General features: G+C 45.5%; 1 protein-coding gene across 1 annotated transcript in view; it reads left to right on the plus strand.

Moving 5' to 3' along the window:
• The window catches only part of DDHD1 (DDHD domain containing 1), a 64977-nt gene that overhangs the window by 33245 nt on the left and 17282 nt on the right, over positions 1–14450 (plus strand). Inside the window, 2 exon segments of the mRNA XM_038138074.1 lie at positions 6894–7000; positions 7323–7429. Coding sequence (XP_037994002.1) covers positions 6894–7000; positions 7323–7429 — 214 coding nt within the window.

Here is a 14450-nt window from a genome sequence, read left to right on the forward strand (position 1 = left end):
TGGGAGGCTACAGATGAGGAAAAGCCAGAGCTTGCAAAGTTTTCTCAGCATGTTATTGGACAGGTGCCACTGTCTAGAGGGCAGTGGGTGGCCCAGAGAGAAGTTTCAGAAAAAAGAGTTTGGGGTTTCATCTGGAAGGTGGGAGTGGGTGGTGTGAGTTGGGAGGTGCTGGAGCAGGGCAAAGCCTTCCTGCCCTTTGGAAAGCAGTGCTGGAGCAGAGTCTGGAGCAGCTGCATCTCCCAGGACTGGCCCAGCATCCTGTGATCAACCAACAAAGCAGCTTCAGTTCCTCTGATCATGCCAAACCCTGGTTTTCTTCAGCAGGATGGAGTGTGAATCCCAGTTGGGCTTCCTTTGTTTGCATCCTGGAGTTTCCGTCTGTCCTCTGGAGCAGGATTGAGTCTGTGTGTGTCGTGGAGCAGCAATTTTCACAGCAGTTTTCTGAGAGCAGCAGAGGCCAGCAGTGGCAGAACATGACTTGTGTCTTGAGTTGCTCTTTGAAGCCCACCCATTTCTGCAGCTGAGCTTTGGGAAGCAGCCTCCCTCCCGTTTCCTCATCTCTCAGCACAGCTCCATTCTCATTGCTCCCTCCACTTCAGCAAACTGAGCCCGAGCCAGCCCTGAATTTCCTCCATAAAGTGATATTACTTCCTCAAAGAGGCTGTGAGTGCTGCCCTCCCTTTGAGGGAATCCAGGGGTGTGAGCAGCTGGGGAATGGTTTAGAGCATCATTCCCCAGTTCTGGGACCAAAATCCAGGAGTGGATGGATCCACATGGCTTTGCAGGGAAGAGTCAGAGTTGAGGGGGTTTCTTTTCAGGGAACATCCCATAGCTCTGTCTCTTGGAATCAGGGTGATGGGATAAAGGGTTGTGACTTTAAACTGACACAAAGGGGAGGTTTAGATGAAATATTGGGAAGAAATTCCTCACTGTGAGGATGGGGAGGCCCTGGAACTGAGGAAGAGGTTGCCCAGGTGGCTGCCCCACCCCTGGAATGTCCAAGGCCAGGTTGGACAGGGTTTGGAGCAGCCTGGGACAGTGGAAGGTGTCCCTGCCATGGCAGGAGGTGGAGCTGGATTGGTTTTAAGGTCCCTTCCAACCCGAACCATTCTGGAATTCAATGATTTTGTGAAATCAGGAGTTCACAGTAAGAAGCTGGCACATTTAAGGCTTGAAGATCATTCCCTGTTTCTCTCTCATGGATCATCTGACTGAAGAGGGTCTGCAAAGATAATTTGACATTACAATTAGTAGTTTCTTCAAGCTTTCAGCATTTTGCTCTGTTAACATCAGCATCATTCTGCAAAATTTGGGGAGTAGCTGAAGCTAACTCAGTTTGCAGCTCCCCTGTTTTTAATGGAGTATTTGTAAATCCTACACAGAGCTAGTAGCATGAGATTAAAAACAACCCCTCAGTGATAATTCTAAATATGTTACCATACCTCTGGAAGATACTCAGTTTAAGCAAGGATGTATATCTGTGAAAATATGGGTTTGTTATTTATTATTTTAATCAGGGAAAGGCAGCCAGGCACATTTTATTCCTGGTGTATCTCATAATACCTATTTTCAGGCCATTACTCCTTGCATGGAAAATAGAAATATGTCAGAAATCTTTCTAAGGTGTGCATTGCATCTGTGCATGAGTGGGTTGTCTTCTTAGAAAAACCATAAATTAGAGTTGTTTCCTTGTGTTTCAAAGTAATTGTTGCTCTGGGGTCAGTATTTCAACATGCATTTGCATCAGGTGAATTCTCTGCCTGCTTAGATGAGGATTTATGACCTCAGTTGGTGTTAATTTAACAAGCGAGTAGAGGGATTTGCCATCTAATAAAATTTTTAAAAGAAATTTATTTTTTGAAGAGCCAGAAGAAGAAAAAAAAATTAATAACCTCATCTTTATAGCAGAAGAGATGAGCAGGTGTGTGTGCCGGGGGTTTGCACGTGTCTGTAGCTGCATTGCCTGGAAATTGCACCCAATTTTCTTCAGAATTTCTGTCAAACTGCTGATCAAAATCAGTGGGGGATGTGGTGCAGTGCCACTGGATGCGTTGCACTGGGAATTTCAATGATTCCTGGGAGCAGGAGATGGATGCTGGGGGATAATGAGAGGGTAAGTGCAGCTCTGACAGCCTGTGACACCCGTGGGGTGACAGGTGACAAAAGTGTCTTGAAACAGAGCTTTTGTGCGCTTGGACCAGGATGAGGTACAAGGAGGTCTAAGGAAAAAATGTTTCCTTAGAGTTTGGAGTGTGGTGTTCTCATGGAGCTGAGTGGTTCTGTGTGGGCAGGATTGTTCCAGCAGGAGAAAAGGCTCCAGGGAGAGCTCAGAGCCTGAAGGGGCTCCAGGAGAGCTGCAGAGGGACTGGGGACAAGGCCTGGAGGGACAGGACACAGGGAATGGCTCCCAGTGCCAGAGGGCAGGGCTGGATGGGAGATTGGGAATTGGGAATTGTGCCCTGTGAAGGTTGAAGGGTGCCCAGAGCAGCTGTGGCTGCCCCTGGATCCCTGGCAGTGCCCAAGGCCAGGCTGGACAGGGCTTGGAGCAGCCTGGGACAGTGGAAGGTGTCCCTGCCCATGGCAGGGGTGACACTGGATGATTTTTAAAGTCATTTCCAAATGAAACCCTTCTAGGATTTTACAAACTGGGGACTGTTGTGCTGGACAACCTCAGCTTCCCTGAGGTGAGCCCACAGCTGAGTAAAATCAGCCTTTACATTTCCAAATTTCTGCATGAGGACACAAAGCCAGCTCAGGTTTTAGGAGGGGAGACCTGAAGCTTTTCCCAAAAGGTGTGACAGAATTGCAAGGCCACATTATTTTCTCCAAACTCCTGTTTATTGCTTTGACTTCTATTAAAAAAAACCTGTGTGAGTCAGTTTGTGAACAGCTTTAGTGAGAACTGGACCCTTTCAAACAGCAGAAAGCTCTGTAGCTGTTGGATTTCAAGATTTAAAGGTTTAGGGATGTCTACTAGCTATTCCTCCACAATATTTCCAGAATATTTCACAATATTTCTACTGATAATAATAAATAATGTGGATGGTTTTTCCTGCTCTAGTAGGACCAGGTTATTTACCATTTCCTTCACTTCAAGTAGTTGTTGTTGTGTAAAATTCTGTGCTTTGTTCAGACAGTATTTCTGTGCTTTTACTGTTTTTAATCTGAGCAGCTTTAGTTTGCTGCTTGGCTAATTTCCTCCTTCATTTTACTGTTTCTGAATTCCTCTTTGCTGGTGTCAAGCTTTAACCCCAGCCTGCAGCTGCAGTGGGATGGGGAGGAGAACTGGGAAAGGTAAAACCCATGGGCTGAGATGGAGAACAGTTGAATAATTAAAATAATAGTATAATAATAATAATAATAATAATAATAATAATAATAATAATAATAATAATAATAATAATTTAATAATAATAGTAGTGGAAAAATCCAGAAATAAGTCTGGGTCTGGCCATATTCCTCCCCTCCTTCTTGTGCAGCTCCTTGTTGGCAGAGCATGAGACAATGAAAAATCCCTGATTTAGGGGGAGCACAACCAAAACAACCAAAATACCAACATTATCCTCATCCGAAATCCAAATTGTGCTGCACCAACTACGAGGAAGGAAATTAACTTTATCCCAAAACCACCTCCTTCATGCAGAGAAAGTGAAGCTGGCTTGGGTATTTCAGAAATCTCCTTTATTTTGCTCACTCAGGGACTCCAGGAATGTTCATCTATTCACTGGAATTTTATCTTCTTTATAATCTAGAATTTCCATGCTGCAGCTGGACTCTCCCATGTCCTGTTGTGGGTGGCAGGGAGGGTTTTGTGCCTGGCAGGGATGGGTCAGCTCAGGCCTTGAATCAACCCTGATTTAAGCAGATCCTCCTGCTGAATTTTTTTTTCCCCTTATCAAGGGAAGGATATTCTGCTTTATTTAAACCTTTGCCATCTCTTTGGATGAGAATCCAGGAGATTAGGAGTGCAATCACACCAGCCTTTAAAAATAGAGATGCTGATTGAGCAGTTGCATTTCTTGGCTGTTTGCACAGGCCTGCAGTGACTGCTTTGGAAAAAAGAATGTACAGGATACTACTTTCCTTTCCCCCTTTTTTTTATTCCCTTTCCCCTTTTTTTCTCCCTTTCCCCATTTTTTCTCTCCTTTTCCCTCTTTTTTTTTTTTTTCTCACTTTCCCCCTTTTTTTCTCCCTTTGCCCCTTTTCCTCTCCCTTTCTCCCCTTTTTTCCTTCCCCTGCTTTTTTTTCTTTTCCCCTTTTTTACTTCCCTGGTTCTTTTCCCTGTCCCTTTTTTCCTTCCTCTCTTTTCTTCCCCCTTTTTCCTCATTTTCCCCTTTTTCTCCCTTCCCCCCTGTTTCCCTTTCCCTTTTATCCTTCCCCTTTTTTTCTTTTCCCCTTTTTCCCTCCCTTTCCCCCCTTTTTCCTTCCCCTGCTTTTTTCCTTTCCCCCTTTTTTACTTTCCCTGCTTTTTTCCCTTTCCCCTTTTTCCTTCCCCCTTTTTCTTCCCCCCTTTTTTTTCTCACTTTCCCCTTTTTCTCCCTTCCTCCTTTTTTCTTCCTCCTTTTTTCTCACTTCCCCCTTTTTTCTTCCTCCTTTTTCCTCACTTTCCCTTCTTTCTCACTTCCCCTTTTTTTACTTCCCTTTTCCCACCCTCCCCCCCTTTTTCTCCCCCTTTTTCTCCCCCTTTTCCTCCCCCTTTTCCTCCCCCTTTTCCCCCCCCTTTTCCCCCCCCTTTTCCTCCCCCTTTTCCTCCCCCTTTTTTCCCCTTCCCCCTTTTATTCCTTTCTCCATTTTTTCCCCTTTCCCCATTTCATTTCCCTTCCCCGTTTTTTCTTCTTCTTCCCATTCCTCCCTTTTCTTTTCTTTCATCAGCAAATAAATGTCAGTGATGGAAAAGTGTCTTCACTGCCTCTCTCAAAAATGTGGTACATGATTAATCTGCTTTTTTAGTAGCATAATGAACTTTTCCTGGGGAAAAAAAAAAAGAAAGAAAAAGAAAAAAAAGAAGAAAGGAGAAGAGATAATTGTAGAAATTGTTTTGGTTTTTTTTTTTTCCCAAACCATTGACTTTCACAGCCTTTCCTGCCTTCTCAGAGCAGGGTTTTGGCAGAGTTATCCATACAGGGTTTTTGGATAGCTCAGGATTGCCCAGCACGTGGAGCAGCTGAAGCAATTCCTGTCCCGGGTGCTGGTTGTGATTTATCCTGACCTGTCTCACTTCTCCTGAAGAACAGAGGACCATCAAGACACCCAAGGAAAGTGCCTCAGCTCAGGGATTAATCTGACTAAAAAGCATTTGGACAGGTGGAAGTGCAGGTGGAAGGTTCATGTCATTGTGCCTTCGGTTGTAGGATCAATTAAAAGGGAGTTGTTTTGAAAATAGGGGGGGAAATGCATTGAAACACTGAAATAAATAAAAATTTGATGCTTAGAAGTGGGAGCTTGGGTTTGGTTTCTTGTGCTCATCTTCAAAAAGAGGAATGCTGTTGCGGCCAGGATTCAGGGATAGGAAAGAAAGGAAAATAAAAGATTTCCTTGCTTTGGATGCTGAGTGACTGTAGTGGTTTTGGTTTGTTAATTGGAGATGTTTTTGGTTGGTGTCCTAATGAGTGTGGTGGGTTTAGTGTTGGCTAATTTAGTGTTGGTTAATTTAGTGTTGGTTAATTATCAGTGTACTTACTAGAATGCACTCATTTACTTCCTCTTGTGAGGTAGGACTAGGAGACAAGTAGGTTTAAAACTTTTAAAGGGTATAAAATATTTATTAATAGTAATTAAAAGAAAGAGTCATAAGAATTAGAACAAAACCTTTAGGATACTTCTCATCCTACAACCTTTTTTAATGATGATGTAAAGAAATAAAACTTAAAATTCCACTCAGTTTACGACCTCTAAAATAGTCTTTCTTTAGTTTACTTAGGGAGAGAAGTCCCTCTTGTTAATGTCATGGAGCTTTCTCTACAAGAAAATAGTTCTTTTGTGGTTCTTAATTTTTACAAATCACAGCTGCTTGGGGAAATCTGTTATTGGGAAATCTTTCCTATTTTTGCAGTTGTGTTTGTGGGTCATGTTAACCTTAGGGGTATTGTTTTAAAGATGAGCTGTTCAAAGGTAAAGGCTCTCATTATTTACAGAATGCCTGGATATTTAATATTTTGTCTGATCTCTTGCTGCTTTTCCTTTTTCAATGATGTGTTTTTCACACAACACAAATAAAGTAATATTTTTTAAATAACATAACTTACCATCATTCCCATTTCCCTCCAAACAACAGAGAGGGGCAGAGATACTTTGGGGTTGAGGTATTTTAAGTTTTTCTCATCCCTTGAGAGAGGTGCAGCAATGTTCACATTCAGATATGCTGTAAAAATGAAAAGTCTTTTAAAAGCCTCTCCATCTGCTCCTGCAAGTTAAAACACTCCCAAGTGATCCTGTTTCTCGCCCTTGGAGCTCTCAAGCCTTCCAATTCAGTATGTAAAATCAAAATAAATTCTGCTCTTTCAAGCCATATTTTTAAGAGTTTTCTTTGTGTTTAAAAGCACTGAATTGTTTTCCTTCTGTACTGATCAGATGCTTGATTTCAGTGGATTCCAGATTTCAAAGCAGAGGTGAAATTCTTCATTTTCTATTTTCTGATTTTCTAATTATTTTCTGATTTTCTAATCCTTACCTTTGCCATCCCCAAACCCACCAGAATTAACGGATTTAATTTGAATTGAATTTAGGTGGATTATGGTAAGCCCATACTGTGATACATTCAGACTCTTTTGAGCACGCAATGCGCAGAATTTTTTCCATGATGTGAGAGTTTAAGCATTTCATAAAAAAAAACATGAAATTGAGGGAATTGCAAGAGTAGTCTGTACAGGAAAACATTCATTTCTTTGTTGTAGGATGCGAGATACAGCAAGAAAAGTGGAAGAGAAGTATTTTTCCAACCTTGCAACACACGTGGAATTCCTTCCAGTGGAGTGGAGATCAAAGCTGACCCTTGATGGAGGTACAGGACTCTGTTATTTTGCTGTTCCAGCAGCTGCAGGCTGCAGCATTCTCCCCAGAAACCTCATCTGTGAGAGATTCTGTCTCATCTCATCTCTCTGCTTGTGCTTTTTCTCTGGTTTTGTTTGCACAACTTTGAACGTTCCCATCCCTGGCAGTGCCCAGGGCCAGGTTGGACGTTGGGGCTTGGAGCACCCTGGGATAGAGGAAGGTGTTCCTGCCCATGAATGATCTTTAAGGTCCCTTCCAACCCAAACCATCTCATGATTCTGTTTTATCATTCTCCTGGGTGTAATTGAATTCCCTTTTTTTGTTTTCCCCAGACACTGTGGACTCCATAACTCCGGATAAAGTGCGGGGTTTACGGGACATGCTCAACAGCAGTGCCATGGACATCATGTACTACACCAGCCCTCTCTACAGGGATGAGGTGAGTGAGGAAAACTGCTTTTTATGTAAATTCACTAGAGCAGGGCAGGGAGGATGAAAAAATCTGGATTTGGGGAAGTCAGGGAAGATCCCCTCTAAGGAAAACCTTTGTAGGGGTGTCATAAGGAAAAAAAAAAAAAAAAAAAAAAAAAAAAGGAAAAGAGTTAATTGTAGAAAATGTTTTGGGTTTTTTGGTTTTTTTCCAAATCATTGACTTTCATACCCTTTCCTGCCTTCTCAGAGCAGGGTTTTGGCAGAGTTATCCATACAGGATTTTTGGATAGTGCAGGAATGCCCGGCACGTGGAGCAGCCGAAGCAATTCCTGTCCCAGGTGTTGGTAGTGATTTATCCTGACCTGTCTCACTTCTCCTGAAGAACAGAGGAGAAGACAGCAAAAAGTACAGTCCATGTCATTTATTCACAGCAGAAATGTCTAAAATGGTTCTGTATCAACAGCTGAGAAATGGGAAGGGCTTTAATGTAGTTCTCCTTAGTTCCTGCATATCTAGATGTCCACAGAGCTGAGGTTCTTTGTCTCTGACAAAATCCATGGGTCTTTGTCACTTCATTTCTGCTGTTTCTGGGGACAGATGGGATGGCAGCACAAGCAAACGTGCCCAGTGTGAATGCATTTGTGTGCAGGACACCAAAATGATCCCCAGTTACTCACTTCATTAGGGGGCTGTTCATATCCTGGGTGCTCCCATCCCACCTTGACCCATCTGTGTAGCTCTTGAGTGACCCCTTTAACCAGAGGAGAAAAGCCAGGAATATCATCATCAATTAAGGTGGCCTGTGAATAATGATAAGCCTTGAATAAATGATAATAACCTGAATAAATGAAGCAGCCTATAAAGCATGGACAGTGCTTCACCCCAGTAGCACCCCTTGTGTTTCACACTTTAAAAAGCCCTGTGGGGCTGTTTTAGGATTAATTTCTGTAGGAATTGTAGCTTTTTTTCTGTGTTTGCTGTGCTATGTATGGAGTACTGTTAATCCTTTTGCAGCCTTGGTGCCCTGAGCATGGTTAGACTGGGGTAAGGTGAGACTTTTAAGTCTTACCTGGGTATTTGATGTCAAATTAGGTGTGTTAAAGTCCTTTAGACTGGCAACACAATTTTCAAACCAAAATCTGTACCTCCCTTCCTGCTCAGTAATGCAGAATTCATTGATCAGGGCTCTCCACTGTCTCTCAGGTTTCCCTGCCTGTTGTGTACCTGAAGCCAACACAAATTTTTGTGGCAAGCCATGGAAGTTTCTCTGGCAGGCTTGAAAACAGATATTTTTTAACTGCATTAGAGGCTTGGCATGTCTGTGGGCATCTTATGGGAAATGGATTAGTGAGTAAAGTTCAGGTGTGCTGGCCAGCAGTGCATGAAAATTTAATTCATTGCTGAGTAGAATTGCAGTTTTACAGGTTTATCACCATCCCCTGGGTGTGAGAACTGCCACAGAAGGCGTGTGCCTAGATCTGATTACAAAATACCGAGTTGGTTTTATTCATCAAATCAAATTAATTTCCTTGAAATGTTTGCAACAATGCACTCAAGTTCCTCTTCCTTATCCCATTTTATTTTCCGTGACCTAGCTTTGCAGAGTTGAACACAACAGTGTCAGATGGAGCATTCCTCTGCATGGTTTTCCCACCTTCAGTGTGTTTTTCTTGTGGCACTTTGCTCCTTCCAGCTCAGAAATGAGCCCTGGCTTTGAGGATTCACACGTTGCTCAGAATTCATGTCCCTGCTCACTGCTTTATCACCCCAACACAATTCTTGGTGTACTCTGGGCACTTCCAGTGCTTTCCACCCAGGAATCCTCAAAGGATCTCAAAAGGAGCTTATTTTATTAAACTTTCTTTGCCTCTGGGAAAAAACCTGAGGGATGTGGAGAAGAGTGAAGCTGCCATTCAGTTGGTGGCTCTGAGCATCCCAGCCTGGTTTGGGTTGGAAGGGATCTGAAAAAACATCTCACTCCACCCCTGCCATGGCAGGGACACCTTCCACCATCCCAGGCTGCTCCAAGCCCTGTCCAGCCTGACCTTGGGCACTTCCAGGGATCCAGGGGCAGCCACAGCTGCTCTGGGCACTCTGTGCCAGGGCCTGCCCATCCTCCCAGGGCACAATTCCCAATCTCCCATCCATCCCTGCCCTCTGGCACTGGGAGCCATTCCCTGTGTCCTGTCCCTCCAGGCATTGTCCCCAGTCCCTCTCCAGCTCTCTGGAGCCCTGCAAGGGGCTCTGAGCTCTGCCTGGAGCCTTCTCCTCTCCAGCTGAGCACCCCCAGCTCCCATCCCAGCCTGGCTCCAGCCCTTGGAGCAGCTCTGTGGCTCCTGTGGACTCTCTCCAGCAGCTTCTCCTGCTGCTGGGAGCCCCAGAGCTGGCAGAGCATTCCAGGTGACCTCCAGTGACCAGGTCACCCCTGTGCCCAGGGCAGGGACAGAATCCTCTCCCTGCTCCCCTCAGTGCCAGCCCAGGACCCCGCTGGCATTTTGGGCTGTGAGCACCCAGGGCACAGAGCTGGGATGGGAATTCCCTTTCCCCTTTCAAGGATTTTTTTCCCCACTTAGAACTATCACAACTTCTTCTTTAAAGCTCCTGAGCGCTCTTGAAGCAGCTTGTGAAGGGGTTTGCAAGTGGCAGCCCCTCTCTCCTCCCAGGGGAAGGTGTCACTGTCACTTGGTGTCCCAGGAGAGCACAGAGCTGTCCCAGGGCGCTGCATTTGCCCATCTGAGCCCCCCAGAGCCTGGTGGGTGACCCCCTCTCTGAATTTCAGGCATTGTTTCTGCTCCAGTGTGGCAGGAGAATATCCCAGAGGTGCCTCTGAGTCCTGGCATGTGATGTGATAGCAGGCAGGCATGAATAATTCAGCACAGCCCCCTGAACATCCCAGTCAGATTCAGCTGGGCTGGTTTTGTGGGAGGGAATTCTGCTGCGTCCTCCTTTGTACCAAATCCCTCTTTAAACGTTACCCAGATGTAAGGAAAAGCAATAAATTGATATTCTGATGCACACAGGCCTGTTTCTAAATGAAAATTTCATTTCTCATTCTGCCCCTGACCTTGCTGGTCCATCTGTGGTAACATAATCTCGGGTTTTGGTGTGCTCAGTGGGGGACTTGGTTTCACATCTGTGTCACTGTAGCTGCATATTTCTTTAATAATAAATGGTTGCAGCAGAGATTAGAAAGACTAATTGTTGCATAGTAAATTCAGAGTTCTCACCTTCATTATTCTCTTCAGTGCCTTTTTTTTTTTTTACTGATCTTCCCTGTACTTACTTGCTGGCTAATTGTAATTCTGTGAATTGTTGATAGATGGCTCGGCAGAAAATGCCTTTAGTGCAGGATAAATATCATTTACATCCATTATCCCAAGATTTCCAAGGATTTAGTGCAAATATTGCACTATAAAAGTGGAGAAACTTCACTGTGCACCTTAGAATCATGGAATAGTTTATGTTGGAAGGGAAATTTGGGATAATCTCATTCCAACTAGACATCTTCCACTAGAACAGCTTGCTCAGAGTCCTGACCTTGGACTGGCTTCATGGTTTGCCCTTATACATGTATTTAAAAGGAGAATTAATGTCTAACCTCTTGAAATTTGTGACAAGTATTAACTTTTACCAGAGCTTTCATCCCTTTGGGTTGTTTTGCAATGGAAATGCCATTCTCTTGTGCACTCCTTTCAGCAATAAAAGGCAGCTGGTTCAGGTGTGTTTGAAAACAAGATGGGGAAGCAGGAAATTTTAAGCTGAGGCTATTTCAGGCCTGGTTTTGCATATCCTGTTGAACCTAATAGTGAAGGAGCTGCTTGGCTGGGTTAATTAATGGCTGGTTTAATTATTTTGATTGCCCTTGAATGTATTGTCAGCTTTATAAAGTCACTGGTTAGTGGCTGTGCCTGAACCTAAAGTTGAGCACAAGGACTTGTTAGAAATGGGTTAGACTCAGCTTTTCAGCAGCAAGAGGGGTCCTGGGAGAGAGGCTCAGGCAGATCCTCAGATCCTTTTTCTGTGCCATTCCTGAGACAGAGCCCTTCCCATCTGTTCCCACAGCCACAGCTCATTCTGGCCTCTCATCTGTTGTTGTGACACTGCTCTGGCATCCATCAGTGATTCCATCAGGGAATGTGACAACTGTTGTCTCCTTGGGGGTCAGCAGCCTCACCAGCTCTGCTGGCACCTTCTCCTGGGCCACGTGGAGCAACAATTCCTCATCTTTGCTTTCCCAACCCTTCCCAATCCCCCCTTGGCTTGGCAGCTCCTCCCTTGGCTTCCAGGGACCCTCTTCCCCCTCCAGCTGGCTCCCGCTCCTGTTGCCTGCTGGCTGAATTTCAAACCAGTTTGCACTTTCTCCTGAAGTTCTCTTGACATTTGGGAAGAGCTGCTTGCAGAACTCACTGTTCCTCAGATCTCCTTCACATTCCTTCCCCACAAAGCCTGCAGAAGCAGTCCTGCTCTTCAGGCTGGAGAGGGAGCACGGGTCAGGTGTGCTGCACTCCCTTTCCGTAGGTACCTGTCCCCTGTTTTCATTTTTCTTCAAACTGTTCATGTGGGAAGATTGTTTAGTGGGTGAGGATCCTGTGGAGACAGCACAGAGAAAGGAGCAGCCCTCAAGCTCTGTGTTACTGCTGTGCTCATGTGCCAGCAGGGGTTTCCTTCCTGCTCCTTGTTTTCTTGGAAAAAAAAACTCATTTCTTGGATATTGAGAGGAAAATGTCCGTTTCTACACTGGTGATTTTGGTGTGCATTGAAACCCCCCTTCAATCCCAACAATCTGCCCATAAAATAGAGCAAAGGATGGAGTTCTGGTTCTCCTTGGTGTGGATCCAGGGGTGTTTGTCCACACACCCATCCCAATTTCCTTTTGCTTTGCCAAGAACATGCTATCCATGCTTATTTATGCTGGTGTCTTCAAGGCTGCTTTTCCTCAGAGGAGGGTGAACAGCTGTTTGGGATGCTGGTGCTGGAATTCAGAGGTTGAGCAGCTGTTTGGGATGCTGGTGCTGGAATTCAGAGGTTGAGCAGCTGTTTGGGATGTTGGTGCTGGAATTCAGAGGTTGAGCAGCTGTTTGGGATGTTGGTGCTGGAATTCAGAGGTTGAGCAGCTGTTTGGGATGTTGGTGCTGGAATTTAAAGGTTGAACAGCTGTTTGGGATGTTGGTGCTGGAATTTAAGGGTTGAAGAGCTGTTTGGGATGTTGGTGCTGGAATTTAAAGGTTGAACAGCTGTTTGGGATGTTGGTGCTGGAATTCAGAGGTTTGGATTTTTCCAGCCTGGCACAGGATGCTGTTAATGCTCTGCACAAAAGGGCAGCAGCTCTGGATGTCTCACCCCTGCCACAGTTTCCTGTTCCCATCATCATCCAGCAGTTCAGGCTTGCCCAACACCCAGAAGGTGATAAAAGACATGATTCTGCTGCCCTTTTTATCAGTGTTCTTCAGCCTGAGGTGACAGGGACGTGTCACCTGACTCAGACTCTCCATCTGTACAAAACCCAGTCTGTGCCACCAGGATTCCTGCATGGATGGGATAGGCTGTTATTTTTTGATTTCTTGGAAAACATGTGCCAGGCAGGCACAGAACTGGGAAAGCTAAGGGCATTTTTGGCCTCATCAAGTCCAGTCTCCTGCTCCTTGGTCAGTTTTTGTCTTTCCCCTGGAATTGCAGGCCCTCAAGCCAGCTCCCCATGGATGTGCATTCCTTACTCTGCCTTTAATTTGGTTTCTGAAGGGCAAAGAGCTTCTAACCTCAGTTAATGTGAATATGAGCTGCTGCCTTCTGAGCAACTTGATCCTGCAGGCTTGAGTTTCCTGCAAGGAGGATTTATTGGCAAAACTTCAGCTGATAAAGAGAGATAATCTCAGAATGGTTTGGGTTGGAAGGAATCCTAAAACCCATCTCATTCCAAACCCCAAACCATGGGCAGGCACACCTTCCACTGTCCCAGGCTGCTGCAGCCTGGCCTTGGACACTGCCAGGGATCCAGGGGCAGCCACAGCTGCTCTGGGCACCCTGTGCCAGGGCCTCCCCACGCTCCCAGCCAGGAATTCCTTCCCAATATCCCATCTATATTCCCCTCTATCAATGGGAAGCCATTCCCCCATGTCCTTTCACTTCAGACCCTTTCTTTGAAATATTTCAGTGTCCTCAGGCTGATGCTGAATGAGGGCCAGCTCGGAGGATGGGATTTGATGCAGCTTTTCTGGAAGAACCAGGAATTGTTCCCTTTGTTACAGTGTTTGATCTGCTCAGAAGCAGACAGGTACAGGTGCTGCAGTACCTGGGGGTGCTGCAGTACCTGGAGGAGCTGGGGGTGATGGAGCAGAGCAGCTGACAGGCAAAAACATCTGCTGCCTCAGATGCTGCCTCATTGATTCTTCTGGGAGGTATTTGGGCTTGTTTAGTCTGTGGGAGAAGCCTTAGAAGGTGGTGAAATGGGTTGGGCTGATGCCTCAGGTTTAGCTTTTCTATTTTTCAGGTTCTGTGCTGCTTTAGTGTGTGGGTCTGAGCTTCATATCAGGGCATGGTGAGAGCTCTGCACAGAGCAGGGAGACAAAACAATTCCTGCTCCAGCTGGGCACCAAGGACAAATGATCCAAAGCTCAGCCCAGGAGCACAAACAGCGTGGGCTGCAGAGAGACAAACAAGCAGGGTGGGAGTGCCTGGGCTAAAGCTGGAACGGGACAATGAACTGCAAGGTGCAAATGGAGCAGAGCTGAGCCAAGGCAGAGACCCCGGCAGCGCTCGTGCATTTTGGGACCATTTGGGTTCCTCTTGGGGGCAGCCCTGGCTGGGCTCTTGTGCTGCCCAAGGTGGATCCATGGAGGAGATGCTTTGAATAAATCCCTGCTTTATTCTGTAACTCCACCCAGCCTCTGTTCTAGGGCAGCCTGCACAAGGCATCAGTTTCTGGTGATCCCAGTGGGACCAAACCCAAACTCAAGGAATCTCCAGGCTTTTTGTAAGGAAAGCCCTGTGGAGACCTGGGATGGAAAAACAGCTCCCACTGTCCCCAAAAT

Source organism: Motacilla alba, chromosome 5, assembly GCF_015832195.1.
Source record: "Motacilla alba alba isolate MOTALB_02 chromosome 5, Motacilla_alba_V1.0_pri, whole genome shotgun sequence".
NCBI classification, from domain to species: Eukaryota; Metazoa; Chordata; class Aves; order Passeriformes; family Motacillidae; genus Motacilla; species Motacilla alba.